Source organism: Galeopterus variegatus, unplaced genomic scaffold (genome assembly GCF_000696425.1).
Source record: "Galeopterus variegatus unplaced genomic scaffold, G_variegatus-3.0.2 Scaffold2410, whole genome shotgun sequence".
Taxonomy (NCBI): Eukaryota; Metazoa; Chordata; class Mammalia; order Dermoptera; family Cynocephalidae; genus Galeopterus; species Galeopterus variegatus.
In genome coordinates, this window is record NW_007728521.1 from 30,780 (window position 1) to 44,627 (window position 13,848).

Genomic DNA, 13,848 nt, shown 5'->3' on the forward strand with positions numbered 1-13,848 from the left:
CTTCCAGCCCCCCTGACAGACACCATGAAATGCACAAATTAACAGCCCCATCATGTTGGGCTGCTGCTGCCTGCGGTGAAAGCAGAAAATCAAGTTGTCACCCAGGGTGCAGTGATAAAGCCACAGCCTCATTTCTCTGTGGTGCCCTATAATAGCAAATGCCAGACAGCTGGATGGATGGGAGGCTTTAGATTAAGGCCTTGATGCACTCCGGCCAGAGAATTAGTTGCTGTTTCCATCTGGATATTCTGTTCAAAACAAACATCTGGAGAGAGCAAAGTTTCCTAGAGCAGAAATGCCCTTTGCTTCTTCTGGAATTGAAGGAAACAACAAAAAGACAGTGATGCTTCCTTTCAAAAAAACTCATAAGATCCCAACTCTAAATTTGCTTAGAACTTTATCAAGGATTTAGAGCTATGTGAAGGTTAACAAGTTAGCAAAGAGTCCAATGCCAAGACCAATCCTGATGCAGAGAACAGTTCCTGGGTCCACAGAGCCTTGAGCTACTTACACCCCATCTAGCAAGTCCTCTTCTTCCTTCTGAAAAAAGGACTCTTTCTAGGGTGAGTTTTTAGAACTCCTAGAGTAGTCTGCCTAAATCTTCCCTCCCACCCCAGACCTTTCCACTCCTCAATATATATCTGCACAGATTGAAGGTACTTCTCATGAAATAATAGAATCAAACAGCCCTGCCCTCCTGGCACCATAGCCAGTTGGCTCTTAGTGTCTGGTGACCTGAGTCATCCTGAGCCAACATTTGCCCTGGCCACGTGTGCAAAAAGAGAGAAATCGAAGGCCTGAGCCCTTCAGACTCCAAGGAGTTTAATGACATAATGGCCTGAGAACTTCAACATAAAACAGGAAGAGCAACTAACGAAACTTACAACATAAAACCCCCCTCCTGTCATTTTTATAGTAACAGTAAAACACTTTATTGAATTTATGAGCTACATAATGACTATGAAGAATGTAACTTGAATTAGAACCAACTCGGAAGTATAATATCAACTATAAACCCTTTCTATTACCCCTTCCCTTTAGCTTTTTCTGTCCTCTTCCTTTTTAAGCAAGGGACATTGCCTTCCTCAGACATATGTCTGAGGCAGAGTTCACAACTTGCAAATAAATCTTGACTCTTCCTCCAGAGCTCCACAGCTGACAAACCCTCAGGGGTAAGACACTCTCTGGGGGTGACCATTCCCTTTCAAAGCCTCAGACACATTAAAATGCATTTCAGAAAAGAAACCAGTTAGTCTTTTCTTTGCATAAAGCCTGTCAAATCGAGAGGCTCTCTGGGGATATACATCAGGTATTTCATTATCTAGAACTCCATACTGTAATGGCCCTTCCAAAATAGAAATTATAAGCCCCTTGGAAGTTTACGAAAAGCATACTCAGCCAAGGATGCAGTGTGTTGGGTGTGGTGGTCAAGTTCCCAATGACTGGATGTGAGGGGACACGTAGATCCCTCAGCTAAGCAGCATGCTAGACTGTTTTCTGTTTCCATTTCACTCCTTAAGTCTTTCTGATCCCCAAGGATTTTTCTGAAGGGGTAATAAAATAAAATGGGTGAAACAAAGCCATAAGCCAGTTAAGTCTGAAAGACATGTCATCTCATCTAAAAGGAAGAAACGGACCATTTCCATGCCTAAGGCTGACAGCAACGCCTGAGCTGGCAATAGTGCTATTCCATTTGATTTATAGAATAATGGGGTGACAAATGATGACAAAAATAAACTTTTACTGCACTGAACTGCTCCTTTATTTATGAAATTTGGCCAAGTAGTGAAATCTTTTATCTGCAAGTTGTAACATGGAGTGGGAACGAGCGATTATGGTGTGGTAATAGTAATCCAGCGATGGAGGCTGAGTCAGTTGGAAATGGATTGAGGTAAAATAACTACCGCACCATGATAAATGTGAACAGCGCTTTGCTGACAGATGATCTAACAGGTGTTCATAACAACTATATAAGAGGATTTATTTATGACCAGCCACAGCCGCAGCACTGTAAATCAACTCCAGCAGCTGCACACCGCTGAAACCAAGTCCCCGATGGAGCAACGGCGCGAGAGCCCAAAGAACACAATTCGCTCCAGAATCTTAATCATCAAATAATATTTTTTTTAGGTAATTATACCACAGCACAGAAATCATAATTACTTTCAATTAGAAAACTGAGCTGTCCATAACTTTGTTTGCAAAATATTTTACTTAGGCCCTATGGTTTTAATGAGGCTCGAGAAAAATGAAGACTCTGGGGTCAAGGAAAGAGCGTCCTTGGGTGATGGGGATTTCCGTGTGATGCCAGTTAGAGGCCCTTTCACACTGGCTCTATTTTTTAAGGCTCAAAAATCAAACTTTAAGTTGGGAGGATTCTTCGTTTTCCCCACTGCATCAGCCTCTGCCTGGCAGCATGTTTGAGTTCATACCTTACCCTTGGTTGCTGCTCCTAATTTTATACACAGTTTATTGATAAAAGGGAATAAGCATTAAAAAAGGACTTAGAAATGGGGTTTACATGTAGGTCGAGGGGCCTAGCTTCATACAACCTTTTTTAAACTACTTTGTAAAGGCAGAGTTTAACATTTTTCTTTTTGTAGGTCATGGTCTTAACAATTCCTTACTCTTATCCATGGAGACGATAGCCCTTATAAAATAGGAGTCCGCATCACATTGCTATGAAAAAAAGTGGTTCTTACAAGGGGGTGAGAAGAAGATGCTCTTCTAGGGGGGAAATCAGAATCTCAGTTGGGTACAGTTTGAGAAAGCAAATGTCTTCTACCTCCCTCCCCCGCTGTCTCCTGATACTTTCTCCATGGCAACCTGTCCCTCCCCTCCCATTCCGGGTCAGTTAATGAGCAGGACTGTGAAGGTGAGGTTTCCCTGTTCTCTCCAAGTGCCTACGTGGCATCTGCAGTTTCCAATGCCTGACATGAATGAGCCTACTGGCAGAATTATCTACTGGTTAGGTCTTGTAAACATCTGCAGATATCAGGATAAAGATTCTCCTAGATTTAAAACCAGATCTTTGGTGTCTCTGGCCCTCAAGTTGTAGCTGAGGAGTCAGTGTCTTTGTTATTAAAGACAGTTTGAGTCAGTTGTAATAATTCCATACTTGAGTTCTGAGGGTTTGGGGTCTTCTGCGTACATATTTACTGAATCAGATAGGAATTATATGTACAAGGGACTATGTATGTAAAACTGGCTCCAGGGGAAGATTAGAAATTTTAGTATCACCTCAATTCACAATCATTTAACCAGTAAAGATACTAATGTAATTTAATATCCTTGAGCTACTTTAAGTCTGAAAAGCCTCATTTTAGAACCTGCAGTGGCACAGGAAATAACTAAAATCCCCAAGGAAATATCTAAAATTGGCCTACAGGCAGTAGAGTAAAACCAACAAGGCCCGTTTCTCCTGATCTTCTAGTTCAATGGCTCCCAATGGTGGAGGTGCTTCGGGGGAGATAGAGACTGGGTGAGAGGGGAAAGAGGGGAAATGAGGGCAAGGAGGGGAAGGGGGCACCTCACTTTCTGGTGTGTCGCCAATGTTGCTTCCTGTAGAAAAGTATTTTTCCTTTCTCCTTTCCTCAGCTAAGAACAATATATCCTCCCTTGTCCCACTGCTGGAAACTCCCTTTTCTCTTCAAATGCCACCCCACTTTTAAGACCTACAGTTTCACTGCCTTGGTTGAAACTTCTCAGCCCTCTCTAGCCCACTGATCGCTTTCAAACAGCTATGTTCAAGTTTGCTGGTCAAGTGATCACGTGGCGTCTAAAATATTTTTCTTCAGAAAAAAACAATTACATCTGGTGGTTAGCTTCCCAGCTCAGATCATAAAATTCTGCTTACTCCATAACGCAGGTGAAAAGTGGTAGGACAAAAATGAGCAATGTTACAAAAATAGAGAGTGAAGCATTCATTCCGATGTATTGACTGCTGTTTGTCAGGCAGTCACATAAAGAAAGGAGATGGAGACTTTGTGAAGATTCAGAAAAACATTTTCTGCTCCATCCAAGGGTGCATTTTTCCATTAAACACAATTTCCATTCATCTAAGTCTATAACTAATGCTATCATAAACTTCATATCCTTAGTTTTTTTCCTGCTCCCTCAAATTCTCAGGAAGAGAGTGAAAGTGATCATGAAAACTTTTCCTGAGAAAGCTGGTCAAGTTGGAAGGCGAGGGAAGGAGAGAGAGGATTTAAAAAAGGTAAGCAAGTACAGTCTTCCGATGATCTGCCCTCAGACTGAAGGAAGGACAGAAGTGTGCCCCGTGGCCGCTCCTGAGAGGAGGGCGGCGGTGAAGAGCCAGTCCAGCACGTCTCTGGGGCTGATCATGTGACACTGCTTGACATGGCACAAGAAGGAAGTGGGAGGGCGTGGAGGTGAGCCTGTATTAGCATGTAAGCGAAAATCTGTTTGCACACTTAGGCAAGTCCACATTGCCATTTCTTTGCATCTTGCCAATTAGACTGGAGGTTTCTTGTGAGGCAGGGGGTGTGTACAGAGTGTATCTCATATTTTGCCATCTCCCTGATGATGCCTACTGCAGTTCTTCACATCCACAGTGGATGCAGTCTTTACATAGGAAGGGAATAGTAAGACTCTCTTAATTTTGTGTTGTATAACATACGGCTCTTTTTTGCCTCTCATTATGTGAAAAGAGGATTTTTTTTTTCCCACTTAAACAAGGTTTTTTCTAAAGTCAGAGAGATTACAGAAAGGGAACAAAGGGGAAAGATCATAGGTTTTCCTTTAGCTGGTCCAACATTTTTTTTAATCCCCCCTTGTTATTCATCATTCTGGATTCTTATCTTCTGTCTATAATACCTAAATTCTTAACAATAGGAACACAGATTATAAGGACAAACTTTTTATAAGCTGTTATAAAGTTATGCATGTTTGCAAATAGTTATTAGGAAGGGCAAGTATACAGTATTTTAATTTGATAAGTTCATTGTTAGTCTCTTTGGAATAAAAAACATCTCCTTATCTTATAATAAATAAAGCAAATGTATTGTGATACCAAAAATGAGGCTCAGTGTGAAATATACTAGGAGAGCCATTCTTCAAGATTGGTGTATCTAAAATGTCCCATAAAGTGAACATTAAAATGAAAAAATATAGCTAGAATTAAGAATTCAACATTGACTAACCCGACTCAATGGAACAATTTGAAGATAATCATGGATTATGATAAAGTAAAAGGAAATATGAAGCAAGGAACTCTGAATCACTGTACCAAAAAAGAAGGAAAAAAACCCTTCAACTTGAAACTTTGGTCATTTTTCTGACTTCATTTATATAAAAAGTATTTCAATGATATTAAGCTATCAATGTTAAAATGGTCTGAACTGGTAGTTTACACTGTTATTGATATATACATACTATTATATATGGTTCATACTACATTATATTATTTACTTAATATAGGTATTAAATCTAAAACCTAGCATCCCCAAAAAACTTATTCAAAAGTAAAGTCCTACCGAAATGTCCTTAGTTTTAAAAGAATACAAATGTGTGACCTATTTTCATAGATGAGCACCCTAATTTAAGGAAAATCTTCTACATCACAACATACACTTTTCCTTCTACCTAATGACAATAAGTATGTTTTATTCTCCCTAAAACGGCCTGCCAAATTCTGTATAACATTTCAAAAAGCTGTTGACATAAAAATTCAAAGCCCTGAGAAACAAGATTAATAATGGAAATACCAAGAGACTGCAACTAGAGAGGTGCTTCTGGGTGTCAGTATTACCACAGCATCTAAGGCTCCAGAGGGAAGTGAAACATGTGGCTTCCATGGCAATATTTCCCTTCACTCAGATTCACTGCTGTATTTTGGGAGCAGGAAAATTTAACAATCTTGCTTACTTTCTCCGTTTCACGAACTTGAAAATTTAAATAATTTTTCCACAGTCTGTTTTGTTCTCAATATGTACGTCCCAAGAATGTTTCATTCTTTTTTCCCCCTTTGTACATGTTCCATAATGTCCCAATGCATATTCTCTTCCTTTTTACTTTTTAAGAATCATTATTTATGCGGCTCTATATAAAGGGAACTGACTGGCCTACACTATCCTAAAGGCCCATTACCTTGTATCAGAAAGGTAAATAAAATTACAACTGGTTTTAAAAAGGTATAAAAGTGGAAAAGTTTTCTGACTATAGAACTATCTTAATAAATAAAAACAGTAACTTGCCTCTTTAGCAAATAAAATAAACACTCCAGGGAAAGATGCTAATATTTTGATCATATAACTAGTTTTTAAAATTTCTACAATTAAGTTTATACTAGTTTCCATTAATGTTGGGCATCAAGATTTGTAAAGAAAAAAATGAGATTTAAAAAATTTATTCAGCAGTTATAATAGACCTTGTAATCAGATCTCTACTAACAGACTGAAATTGCACAGAAAGATATGTTTTATTTTACAACATGAAGATTTTTATTTTTATTATTAAACACACCAATTTTTTTCCCTTGGAGTTAACTAGTCTATAACAAATTTGGAAAATTTACCTGGCTTTAAAGTGATTTTTCTTTCACTAACTTAACCCTATTGTTTCTCTGCATAGAATAACATTCAAAATACTTACTTTAGAATAAAGAAACCTTGACATATGAACCTCAGGATTATAAATAGTTTCTTATTAAAAATGCAAAGACAAATGCTATTCATATGCTAGTTTATTTATCTTATTATTCAGAGATAATTGCATGGTGACAGTTGTAAATAAACAATTACAATACTAGGAAATTCAAAGAACAAAATTTTGCAGAGACCATGTTTTTGCATTTGATTCTAAAAAGTATGCTATCTCATTTTCACATACCAAGCTGAGAGGCCATTTAGACTATTTCTTTGCTAATTTTGGCTTACTGCTGAAGGGAAGATGATTTCCAATGAACCTTAAATATCCAATTCATGCCCATCATTGCCAAAAAAGAGAAGAAAGACGAGAAGGCCAAAAGAAGTAGCAGGACAGAGAAAATGCCACATGGATTCAAGAGTTGAGATAACTGACAGTAAAATATATGTTCTTTGGTTAGCAAAGCGAAAAGGGGGAAAGTATTGCACACGTGATAGATACACACTAGCATTCTAAAGCAGGAGACAAGAATGTCAAGAGTGTATTCTTCCCCCACTGCCAGATGGAAGAGCTATTATTATAAATGAAAGGCAGCAGTAGTGGATGCCAGGCACTTTTGTTGTGTGCCAGATTCCGAAGTCCAGATGTAAGCAGGTTACCCCTGGGACAGGACAGGCTTCAGCTCCCGCAGCAGAACAGAACCAATCACAGTTTTCTCAGTGTTTATGATAAGCTGGGCTGTCGAGCCTTCCTTCAGCTCCACTGTGAGTAGCATCAATGACCCACTGTGCACAGTTTTAGCTGCAAACCTGGAAGAAAAAAGAGAAACCTTTTATCATGAGAGGGGAGAAAAAAGAAGATAGCATACATTCGAATAGGTTTAAAGTAACTCCTTTTTCTCAAATGAAATAATTTGGCACAGGGTCCCTACTGCCAAAAACCCAAAGCCAAGCATTCTTCTGAAAAACCAATAAAATGTCCAGTTCATGCTTACCACAAGCAGGTAATTTAAGTACATCTTTAAAACAGAACAGGAAAAAGAAGTCTTTTTATTTATTCACTTGAACAACACATGCATGTGAATAATTCTCCATTATGACACAGGTATTTGGGAATAATTCATTCATTTGATATTTAACATTTCATCATGCACAGAGCCATTTAAATTAAGTTACTATGTGTTCATGTTTAAAACATGTTAAGAAAAGGTATCTTTCTCAAAGTGCTTGAAATTTTAATCCCTCATATCTAAAAGTGATTATGCAAGAAGTTAGATAATTTTATGTACATTATAAAATTCTTACTAAGTTTCAATAAATTCACTCATGTAAAACTATTCAAATTCAATCTCTAATGTTAGTGATGACATAAAACAAAATCACATGACAGCCTTGCTTTTTTTTTTTAATGTTAAGAACATTAGCTCCTTTTTGCTTTAGAATATAATAGAGGAAACTTGAGGTCTAATGCTCTATTACTAAATTCCAAGACATGAAGAACCTACTAATTACACGGAATTAAAAGCAAAACTAGCCTTTTAAGCACTGCAATTGACTGAAAAGCCGTTGGAGGCACAATGAACTTCTGTCAATCCTGCTAATTCATTCTGCATGCACAGTTGAGCCCCAGAGACGTGAAGGAAAAGAAAAGGCACCTCCCAAGCCTCCATTTTCCACATGGAGCATGTTCCACACATTTTGCAGGGGAGGGGGTTTGGATGCAAGGATGACTGGAGAAAAACAAAGTTGCTGCACATGAGCTTTTGAAAACACTAACAAGTGTAGAACAGGTCTGTGACCTGCTGTGACCCCACTTTGCAGGGCCAATCCCCTTGCCCCTTTCTGTATGACACGTGTCTGAATCTGAGCCATCTGCCTCAATTTGCACAACATCTTCAGCCACAATGGCACCCAGTTAGCCCTGACAACAGCTCACAATACATAAAAATAAAACTACCGCGCTGACAGCACGCTGCGGACTATTCAAGAGCAAACCAACTGGTCAGTGTCTCATGTCTGACAATTAGCATGGGCCTTGCACAGAGCCCACGGTGTCCTTAGGGATCTGTTTAATTACCATCAACATAAAAGAGGGAGTTTATCAGGAGACACTCAGAAAAAACTTCACTCCCGACTTAATTAAAATATTAGCCACTTAAGCAGGAAGCAGATTCTCTTTAAATGAAAAGTAATTTCTTTTTTGAGTTTTTTTTCTTTTAAATGACATCAAGATCTCATAACACATTAGATCCATTTTTTTTTTTTTTTTTGAAACCTAACAAGCCATTTTTGGCCTAAATAGAATTATAAAAATTGGTTTTCCAACAATAATTAGAATAATGCATCAAAGGCAAAACAAATATGCTAATTTTACTAAACTGAAAATATCAACGCTTTGAAGTTGTGTTTTAAAATGTTAGCTAATGGGTTGTTGACAAAGTATGCTATTAACTCTCCTAGTCATTTATTTGTGTACTCTACAAACATGCTGAAATCTTGCAAAGAATCTGAGAGAGCAGTTTTCCTACTGAGAGAAGAAATTGTAAGTAACCAGTTTAGTAATAGAAATCATACCGATGTTTTTTAAAGAGGTTTTTATAAAGCTCTTACCATACATATCCTTCTGCTTTTCAGACGTACACACAAGAGATGAGGAACTGGGTACCTCAATTTCATCTTTGAGAGAACACGAAGATCACAAGCCCCAAAATGACCTCTCTTTTTCCATCCTTCCTTACAGGTTTATGCATTTCTTTTGTCTAAATTTTTAAGGCTCTTTTCCTTCATAGGAGAATGCTGTCTCTTTATTTCTGTTAAATCATGTCACCCAAAAGATATGAGGTGGTTCATTTTCCCATTCATTTATGCAACTTTTCCCACAGATTTGGTCATCATGTCTGTAATTCATTCAGCAAATATTTCAACACAGTTCCCTATTTCTGACAGGGTTCTAATTATGTAAACAACAGTCTTATTAGTACCTTTATTTACTTAACACTTGTGCCTTGGGACCATACAGAAGGAGATAATATCTGAACAGGAACACAAAAGCACTGTTGTTTGAATTTCAGGGTTGCATAGCCCCAAGGCACATTTTATCTCTTTTCTATTAAAAACTTAAGAGTGAATGTTACAATAAAACAAACTCTGGCAGAGATAAATGTCAATTTTGGTGTAGTATGTTTACAGAGATTAAAATTAGTGTCTTGTACAGGTTTTTGAAATCCTATCACCACAACATTCTCAGTACCATAAAGAACATAGAGGCATGAAAGAAAAGAGGCATTTGCTGAAGCTGCAGTAGAAACGCGTTAAGCAAATCATCCCAGCAACAAGATCTGTTAGCTGGTGTAAAAGCTATTGCCTCTTAACCAGGTCTCTATGTTCTAGTGGGCACAAATAGTGGAAGCAATGTTTTAAAGCAGAAGACTAAAAGATCAGATGTTCTGACATTCTCATTTCACAGTTCAAAAAGGATGTATTTAATTGGAACACAGCATCATTACAATTGGTTTGTTTTGGTCCATGGAAAGCAAAACCACCCCCAAATTTATTAATCATTTAACTCCTGAACAGGCTATGCTTTAACACACATTTAAAAGATAGTTATGTAAAAGAGTTAGTTAATAAATGATAAATAGCTAGTTTCTGGATATAAGAAACATTGAATATAACGTCAGCTTGGGTCAAATACTTACACACTAAACTTAATGGCTAACATCAGAACCTCTGTACTCGGCCTCAAACTATGATCTCATTATGACAATAAATATTTCAGAAGGCATGAGAAGTTTTTGATCGCCATAACAATGATAGCAGCTACCATTTATTTAGTGCTTACTGTGTGTCTGGCAGTGGGTTCCAAGTACTTCACCTGCTTTATTTCATTTGATCCTGTGAGGCAGGTCCCTTTTCAGATGAGGGAACTAAGGCCCACAGAAGTCAAGGAACTTGTTCAGGGACACACAGCTAGTGAATGGTTGAGCACAAATCTGAACCCAAGCAGTCTGATTCCTGGTCACACACATTCTCTTAATATGTACAAAGATGCACCCTTAAAATCTGTTTTTATCAGTTGACAGATAAATTAAGGGATTTCCTATTTACCTAATATGCATATAATCTATTACTGTTCCAAACACTTTAAGGAAGATTTTTCCCTTCAAAAATTATATATTTGACTTTGTAGTATTCTGTAATTCAAAGAATCTTGACTTGATTTTTGTCATATTTTAAATTTCTGCCTTTAAAGATTTTTAAATATCCCCTACCCCCAACTCCCTCAAGAGTCACCAGCAATGAAAAAAACAAAACCTTTCTGAATGGAGCTGTAACATAGGGAGGGACTACTCGGAGACCAATCAACCTCAAAAACCAGTAACACCACAAATGAGAACAAATAAGTGGGATGACAGTTAAAGATGTATTGCCTATGTATGACAGGCTCCAAGTTATTAAAAAGATACCATCTAGGTATTTTTCATAATTTTTCATTTTGTTCTACCACCAAGCACTTGCTGCTTGTAACCACCAACTGAGAAGGCAAAACTGTCTGGATATATCTGTATTTCATCTTATTAAATGTCTTTTCATCTATTATTTCTAGCAATTGACTTTAATACTTGAAGCCTATAAGAATTCTTAAGATTAAAAAAAAAAGAAGACACAATAAGCTGGTTGCCAAAGCAAATGAAAAAAATCTTTCATTCTTAAAAACTTATTATGTCTTAACTATTGTCAGAATTATAAAAACAGGTCAAACAACAACAAATTTGAACAAATATATTACCAATAATATAGAGACTTATTCCCTCATGCACTTAAACCACACTTTTTTAGATTCATGAGAAATTGGCTATGGGTCATAAATGCTCTGTGTTAAAAGAAAAAAAAAATCCTACAACTCAATTGTTCTAACAATTAAAATGTTAATAGTACAGCATGAATCTAAAAATATTTATCTGAGAGTCTGCATCAACCTCCAGGGTGTTCACAAACAAAATTTTTACTCAGAGTCAGATTTGCTACACTTAATGCAACAGCTCTAAGACATGCTTTTTCTTCTCTTGGATAGTCTTCCTGGTTTCTGATTTTTCTATTCTGAGTTCAATTTTCTTGTGCTTTCTGTTCTACTGGTTACCAGAAGCTGTGACAATGGCCCACTCAGGCTAAAACTTTTTTTTTCCTACTCTGTACATGAAGCCTTCAATTACTGCCTGCTGAAGCAGACAGAATCCTATTAGTAAGAAAGACGATCACAAGATGCAGTGCCCTGCCCTAGCTGTATAAAAATAATTAGTCCAAAGTTGACAAATGTGTAATGAAGTCGCACAATCATTATATGTAAGAAATGCTGGTTTGAATAAGCCTCCTAAACATCAATACCAAAGCATGATGACTTGAAGCATTATCTTCCAAAGGATTTAAAATTGTAAATCCTTATTACCTTGAGTTAATATACTAGAACATTTTAAACAGGCAGAGAATTTGCAAGTTGTAAAAAATTCCATTTTGTTGACTATAAAATTGTATTTTAAAGCTTAAGCCCATTACATTATTGAATTAATAGTGAGAAAAAAAATTTACATGTGATTCAGGTTTAGAGAATTTATTCAAAGCAATGTATGTTTCCCTATTATCTTTTTTAAATTGACCAAATTTTCCTCTAACATTCAGATAAGAGATAAAACCAAAAATAAGCTACCATCATAATTTAGGGCTCTATTTTCTATTCTAATCTTTAGAGATGGTATAAAAAATTATTCCACACACTATCAGGCCAATGATGCAGTCTCCTTCTTTATACGAGAAAGCCAAAAAAATATAAGGGCACTTCCTCAAAGAAGACATAAAACATTCCAGTTATTTCAGAGCATTTCTGGTTTGTCTATTTGGTGGGGGTGGATTGAGATGGGGGTTAACAAGAGAAAAAAAAAACAAATAAATTCTTACCCCATTCTCTTTGATTCCTTACAAAATTGTCAACCCAGAAGGAAAACCATCAAGAATACCTTTCTTTCGTTTTTATTTTAAAAAGTTACATATTCCTATTAGTAACTGTTGTGTTATAGGATATTACTTCACAAATGGTGAAATTGAATAAAACTTACATACAGGATGTTTTAAAGTAAAAATCAGTTATGCAATTTGGTTACTTCTGAAATATCCAAATATGCTTTCTGTGTAAAAATTAACTGAGGTCTGCAATTGTTTTTCAATGAAAAGGCACTCACAGAGCCTGAAGAGTTCAAAGCAGTCAGATAAAAAAGCAGTGCTGTCCTCTAGTGGACAACCACCAACCTGAGAAAGAACTCTTTTGGTTACTAAATAGGTTCCACAACCCATCAGTCCTGTTTAAGATCCAAAATTTGTCATAATGTAGAAAAGACCTACGTTTGATATGTTTATATTAACAATTGTTTATACAAAATTTTGTTTTAGGACAGAGGAAGTAGGTTGCCAGTAGTATCAGGGCTTATGAAATTAGGGCACTAAGACATCAGATGTCATTTGATAAGCAAAAATTGTTTTTCATTATGATCATTCAAAATTACCCAGTATTTAAATCGCTTATTTAAGTTACCAGAAGAAAAGAAATAAGACAACTAACAACCCAAGGGTTGATGAACCTTAGAGCAGAAGAAAGGGAAATAAATATCAGACCCCATCAAGAAGTGACTATACCACTTATGTTTGTAACCCTAGTAGTAGCAAAATCTGTCACAAAGGTCTTCAAAAAATATTGAATGATGGAGTTACACACTATAGATCTTTCAAGGTAGAAAAAATAACATATACTAGTATTTCCCCTATTAATAACCTTTAAACAGGTATATGATAATGGTGATTAACTGGATGAGGTTAAGGCCTAGAAACAAATTGTTCTTTACCTGTACTTTAATTAAATAACAAGATTTTTATTTAAGCCTGAAACAAACTGTCTTTACATGTGTTGATAAATTAAAAAGTTGACTGCTAGGTTGCCATGGATACACTGTTCCATTCACAGCATCAGACTTTCTTAATAGTTAACCCAAGTGACAACCGTACAACAACATTTATTCTACTAAGATTGTAATTATCCATAAGTTGCATATGTTCAAAACTTGCAAATGAAAAAATTGACATGGTAAACAAAATTCAAACCATTAGTTAAGATATACGGGGGGGGGGGGGGGTGGGTGTGGGGAGGTGTGGGGGGGGGGGGGGAGGCGGGGGGGAAATGGGGGGGGAGGAGAGGCAT

The 13,848-nt window shown here is 36.9% G+C and overlaps 1 protein-coding gene across 1 annotated transcript in view; it reads right to left on the bottom strand.

Moving 5' to 3' along the window:
- Positions 1–6,685: 6,685 nt before the first annotated feature.
- Positions 6,686–13,848, bottom strand: part of AP3B1 (adaptor-related protein complex 3, beta 1 subunit) — a 254,762-nt gene continuing 247,599 nt past the window's right edge. Inside the window, exon 26 of the mRNA XM_008581623.1 lies at positions 6,686–7,415. Coding sequence (XP_008579845.1) covers positions 7,262–7,415 — 154 coding nt within the window. The 3' untranslated portion in view covers positions 6,686–7,261. The remainder of the gene's footprint in view (positions 7,416–13,848) is intronic.